Source organism: Arachis duranensis, chromosome 9 (assembly GCF_000817695.3).
Source record: "Arachis duranensis cultivar V14167 chromosome 9, aradu.V14167.gnm2.J7QH, whole genome shotgun sequence".
Taxonomy (NCBI): domain Eukaryota; kingdom Viridiplantae; phylum Streptophyta; class Magnoliopsida; order Fabales; family Fabaceae; genus Arachis; species Arachis duranensis.
In genome coordinates this window covers 34139471-34145725 of record NC_029780.3, presented here as the reverse complement: position 1 = coordinate 34145725, position 6255 = coordinate 34139471, and the positions used below count along the sequence as shown (strand labels likewise).

At 28.3% G+C, this 6255-nt stretch overlaps 1 protein-coding gene across 1 annotated transcript; it reads left to right on the top strand.

Annotated features, from left to right (window-relative positions):
• Positions 1-2012: 2012 nt before the first annotated feature.
• Positions 2013-4579, top strand: LOC107465381 (disease resistance protein RPV1-like). The gene is made up of 3 exons (XM_021131086.2): positions 2013-2031; positions 2156-2618; positions 3163-4579. Exons 1-3 carry the CDS (start codon positions 2013-2015, stop codon positions 4238-4240), a joined length of 1560 nt encoding a protein of 519 aa, XP_020986745.2. The 3' UTR covers positions 4241-4579.
• Positions 4580-6255: the final 1676 nt, after the last annotated feature.

The following is a 6255-nucleotide window of genomic DNA, read 5'->3' as shown; positions in this document are numbered from 1 at the left end:
AAATAATAATTTGTCACTAATAAAATTTTAGGATAATGAATAAAAAATAGAATTATACCAATATAATTAAAATCAATATAATTAAAATAGTTAAAAATATTTTTGATTGATAATTAGGTTAATAATACATTAATTATTGATTTTATATAATTATAATAGAGATATTTTTCTAAATTAGTATAATTATGAATTATTCATTAAATGCTAAGTATAATATTGTTATATAATTATAATTAAGATAATTTTCTGAAATAAATTTAAAAGAGATTAGTATAATTATAATAAAGAGATTATCTTAAATTAGTATAATTATGTATCATTCATTACATACTAATTATAATATAATTATATCAATTAGAGATCATTTTTAAAAATAAATTTAAAAGAGAGAAATAGTGTAATCATTTTGGAAGGAAAATGGGTTCACGAGAAAGTGACACCTCACTTTCATTAGTTGGAAAAAAATCCAGTTTTAGCATATTAAATAAAAGTAAATTGGTATAAATTATAATAAATTATATAACATTTAAAAAGAAAATAAAATGAATAAAAAGAAAATAAAAATAAATAGAATAGATAGAAGACTACAATAAAATAAATTGAATGTGAGTGTTTTTTTTGATACTTTCATATCACATCCGTTTCAATAATAATAATAATAATAATAATAAATAAAAATACGTCAACTTGATATCTAAGAAAAAATGACGAGATAAAATCATAATACAGTTCTAAAGTAAAAGCTTAAATTAGAACATAATATCATTACACAACACATATTGAAAGTAATTTCATACTACAATATACCACAACCAGGTAAATGACTTAAATTTAAATACAAAATATTTTTTATTTATGCATACATGATAACACCATGGTCTATAAATATTTCATAGATAACATATCTTATATAGCTCCGAATGATGAGCACGAAAGTTAGAGAGTGTGGTAGTTTGTGTCCACAATAGTTGTCTTTTTGCAACGACGCCTCATAGGAAGAAAAAAAATTGTTGTAAAGGCTATCAAATAAAAGAGTAATTGGTAAACGAATGATATTTTTTTCTAGCATACATGGTCGTTTATAGTGGTAAAATTAAAATGGAAGGAATTAAATTTTATATTTTTATATTAGGAATAGAATTTGATATTTATCCTAATAAAATTATTATTATTATTATCAATATAAATGGGTTAACAACTTGCCACTAATAAAATTATTAGATAATGAATAAGAATTAGAAGGATATGAATATAATTAAAATAATATAATTAAAATATTTAAAAATATTTTCGATTGATAATTAGTTTAATGATGCATTAAATATTGATTTTATATAATTATAATAAAGATATTTTCCTAAATTAGTATAATTATGCATTATTCATTAAAATAATTAAAAATATTTTTTATCAATAATTGATAAGTAGTTTAATAATGCATTAAATATTGATTTTATATAATTAAAATAAAGATATTTTCCTAAATTAGTATAATTATACATTATTCATTAAATGTTATTTGTAATATAATTATAATAAAGATATTTTTATAAAATAAATTTGGAAGAGAGAATAATACTTTTATTTTGGAGGAAAAATAAATTCATGAGGAATTGACACCTCACTTTCATTAGTTGGAAAAAATTCAATTTTAGTATATTAAGTAGATTTTTTTACATATTATAATAAAATGCAGTATTTTTAAATTACAGACGAAATTTTCCGTCTGTAATAATTTAATAAAACGTAGTATTTTTTATTTAATTACAGACAGGTTTTCTGTCTGTAATCATTTTTCACGAAAAAAATTAATTTTACCGACAGAATTATCGACGAATTCTGTTTTCCGTCTGTAATTTATGCTAATTCATTTTTTGTTTTCCGACAAAAAATTTCTCTGAAATTCCGTCTGTATTTTCGTGAGATAAAATCCGTCAAAAATATCTGTCTGTAATAACTAATTTTCTAGTAGCGTTAATTTTATATTTAATATTAAAACATGATAATTTACTATGTTATTTTACTATTACTGTATGTAGTATTACATTATAAAATATAAAAATTGAAGTGATTATTATATAGCTTAGATGGATTGGACTAAATAAAAATATAAAACAGAATATTATTATTATTAAATTTAAGAAATTTTAATTAGTTAAGCCAGACTCTAATGGGCTATCTTCGAATCTTTGGAAGCATGATGTGTTTATCAGCTGTAGAGGGAAGGACACTCTTACCGGATTCACTTCCCATCTTGTCAAAGCTCTGAATCAAAAACATATAAAAACCTTCATTGGTGATGAGCTTCACAAAGGGGATTGCATCTCGGATTCTCTTACAAGAGCTATTGACAATTCGTCTATATCTATTGCGATCTTGTCAGAGAATGTTGTTACCTCAAGTTGGTGCGTCGATGAGTTATTGAAAATAATGGAGTGCGGGAGGAAAGTTATACCTGTGTTTTATGGTGTGGATCCATCTGATGTACGAAAGCAGCTAGTGAGTTTCAATGAAAAATTCAAGTCTCACTTGCAGAGTAACATTAACAATCTTCTGAAATGGATGGATGCTCTCGCCAAAGTTGCAGATTTAGAAGGCTGGGATTCCAGCTCTTGTAGGTAAGGATGAATTTATTTTGGGTTCTCTCTAGATTTACATTTTAAGAGCAGCATAAAAGCAAACATTTTTGAAAAATTGTTGGAAGTATAGTTTTTATTTACGTCTTCAATGCATTACAATATTTGGAAAAAATTTGGATAAATATATGTTTGTGATTTTATTAAAAAAATTTTAAGTTTAACTGTCTAAAATAAACATTCATGAGAGTTTTAACTTTTAACCCAAATTGAAAGCATTAGGCCAAAATTGAATGAATAAAAAACGTTAGGACAAAATTAATGAAATTGAACGTTTGGCTATTTTTGAAGAAAATGGCGAAGTTACGGACAAAAATTATATAAATGATTTTTATCATTATGCTAGTAAAATGTACCTTTAGGATAAGATGGGTAAATCCTTTGTTTTTAATTAAGAAATAGCTGTTTAGATGATCGATTTTGTAATAGGAAATAACTATTTGACTTCTTTAGTCAATTTTAATTTCTGATCATATGATGCAGTAAATCTTGTCTGCTCCTTACATTTGTTGTATTCATATTGTAGGGACGACTTTGAACTTGTTGAAAAGATTGTCAAGGATGTTTTGCGAAAGCTGAATAATCCTTGCCTGCCTAAGGATATCAAGGGTGTAGTTGGTATTAATAAAAATCTTGAAAAGTTAGAATTGTTATTAAGTTCGGTTCCTGATGAACAAACGGGAATAATTGGGATTTGTGGGATGGCAGGAGTAGGCAAGACGACTGTAGTGAAGAAATTATTTGAGAAACATTCTTATCGGTATGAAGGTTCCTGTTTCTTAGAAGGTGTTCTGGAAAGATTGGAAAAGTATGGGCAGGAGATAGATGAGTTGTGTAATCAACTTCACTCCAAGTTGTTAGAAGGAAAAGACTTCCCAAATAGCATGGCAGATACAAATTCTGCAAAGTGCTGTCTCTGCAGACAAAGAAGTTTCATAGTTCTTGATGATGTGGGTAGTTCAAAGCAATTAGAATACCTAGTTGGAGACCTTCAATGCTATGGTGCAGGAAGTAGAATAATTGTAATTACAAGGAACAAGAGTGTGCTGGAAAAAAGAGTTGAAAAAATTTATAAGATGGAGGTGTTAGATTTTCAAGATTCCCTTACTCTGTTTAGCTTGAATGCATTCAATCAAAATTATCCAAAAACGGGATACCAAGAGCTATCATGGAAAGCAGTTACCTATTGCAAAGGTGTCCCGTTAAATTTAAAAGTATTGGGTTCTTTTCTTCATTCCAAGAGTGAAACTGAATGGGATAGTGCGCTGCAAAAACTCGAGAAGAATCCTAATGCATCAATTCAAAATGTGTTAAGATTGAGTTATGATGGGTCAGATTATCAGCAGAATCACATTGTTTTAGACATTGCAACATTTTTTAAGGGAGAGCAAAAAGAACAGAGAATTGATGTATTAATAAGTTCCCTTCTTGATGAGGCTCTATTAGCTATATATGAACATTTTGAGTTGTTGCAGGATTTGAACAAGAAATGGGGAGGGGAATCATTAGTCAGAAATCTATCAAGAATCCTGAAAATCATAGCCATTTGTGGGGTTTTGGTGATAATTGTGATGTTTTGGAAAACAGCAAGGTATCGGACATAATTGTTTTTAGGGTAAATTACACTAGCCTCTCTTGAGGTTATCTGATATTACACTTGGCATTGCTGATTTGTCATATTTACATTAGCATCCCTTAATGTTATGTTTATAGGATATGCCAATTTCGCATATCATCAGAGCCACGTTTATCAAAAAATAAAAAGGTAAAGTATATTTTTTGTCATTGAAATTTGTTAAAAGTTTAAAAAATATTCTTAAGTTTTATTTTGTTTCAATTTTGTCCTAGAAGTTTTCGATTTGTATTAAATATACTTTTGACAGCTAAATTTTACTATGTTTAGAATCAATCTAGCAATAATGCATGACAATTATGTATGATTTGCTTGTGTTGAAGGTTGTTCTTCTGAAATTATTGTTGAATTGATCATAAATTTTTTTAAAAAATTAGGCGCTAAAGGTATATTTGATCCAAAATTCCAAATTTAAAACTTTTAAGATAAAATTGAAACAAAATCAAAGTTAAGGGTATTTTTAAAATTTTTAGCAAACTTTAGGATACAAAATGTACTTTATTCAAAAATGAAGGGTAGTGAGTGTAATATCACTTAGTCCTCCAGAGAGGTTAGTGTATGTTTTTACACATTGAGGAGTTCTATATGTAATATTGCTTAATATCAGGAGAAGTTCGTATTACTTATCCTTGTTTTCAGGAATAAAATTGAGTAGAATAGAGATCAATTTAGTTTGACCTCCCACACACAATTCTGATTTTGTTTAATTTATTTTGTTTATCAAGGAACTCATTCAATTGAACGAGTAATAAAGTTATGTCTCAAAGTTAATAAAAGCTATGATTGAGTACTGGCACTTTCAATCATCTCCCCAATTAAACTTTGAAGATTATGTGATCTGCAGCTTCCTATGTGATTGGAGTCATTTACTAATATAAAAAAGAAAAAAAAAAGAAAAAGAGAAAGAACACGTGTGTTTAGAAGCTTGTTACTTTGCATGGCAAAAGGTCAACTTAAACGACTTTGGGATAGGGTGCAGGTTTTTATATATACATTATGCACATATATGTATATAATCTGTGCTTTACCTTTCAGTTGAACATTGTATCTGATTTATTATTATTATTATTATGTGCGTATATTTTTCGTACTTTATGGGTTGCTCGTGTCATTTTCGACTTTAATGCACACTAATCTCCCACTTACTGATAGTCTGATTATTCTTCTTGCTATGGTTGAGGTTCTACAACCTGTTGAGTGTTGAGCATGTTCTCTTCGAGGATATCAACAAGGCAAATTAGGTTTTCTTTAATAATTTTTTATTACTAATAATAATGGCAATATATTTGTTCGGATGTTTATGCAGTGAATTATTTTATCATATATCTCAATTATCATGATATTTCTCTAGATTCGGTAGTGTCGTTTCTGAAATATTAAACTAAGACTTGTTTGTTACTGCCAATATTTTTTCTTACGAGATTTTTATGTAGTTCGTTTGAGTTATATTGAATCTTGACATCTGATGAGCGGATAATTTATACGCTTTTTGGCATTGTTTTTATATACTTTTTAGTAAGTTTGAGCTACTTTTTGGGATTTTTTCATTAGTTTTTATGTTAAATTCACATTTCTGGACTTTACTATGAGTTTGTGTGTTTTTTTGTGATTTCAGGTAAATTCTGACTGAAATTGAGGGAATTGAGCAAAACTCTGAAGAAGGCTGACAAAAGGACTGCTGATACTGTTGGAATCTGACCTCCCTGCACTCGAAATGGATTTTCTGGAGCTACAGAACTCCAATTGGCGCGCTCTCAACGGCGTTGGAAAGTAGACATCCAGGGCTTTCCAGCAATATATAATAGTCCATACTTTATTCGAAGAATGACGACGTAACTTGGCGTTGAACGCCAAGTTCATGCTGCTGTCTGGAGTTAAACGCCAGAAAAACGTCATGATCCGGAGTTGAACGCCCAAAACACGTCATAACTCGGAGTTCAACTCCAAGAGATGCCTCAGCTCGTGGATTAATCAAGCTCAGCCCAA

What these genes read in the sequence shown, in the direction of transcription:
- LOC107465381 (XM_021131086.2), top strand. An exon ending in TGGGATTCCAGCTCTTGTAG is followed by an intron (nt 2,619 to 3,162) that starts GTAAGGATGAAT and finishes TTCATATTGTAG; the next exon opens with GGACGACTTTGAACTTGTTG.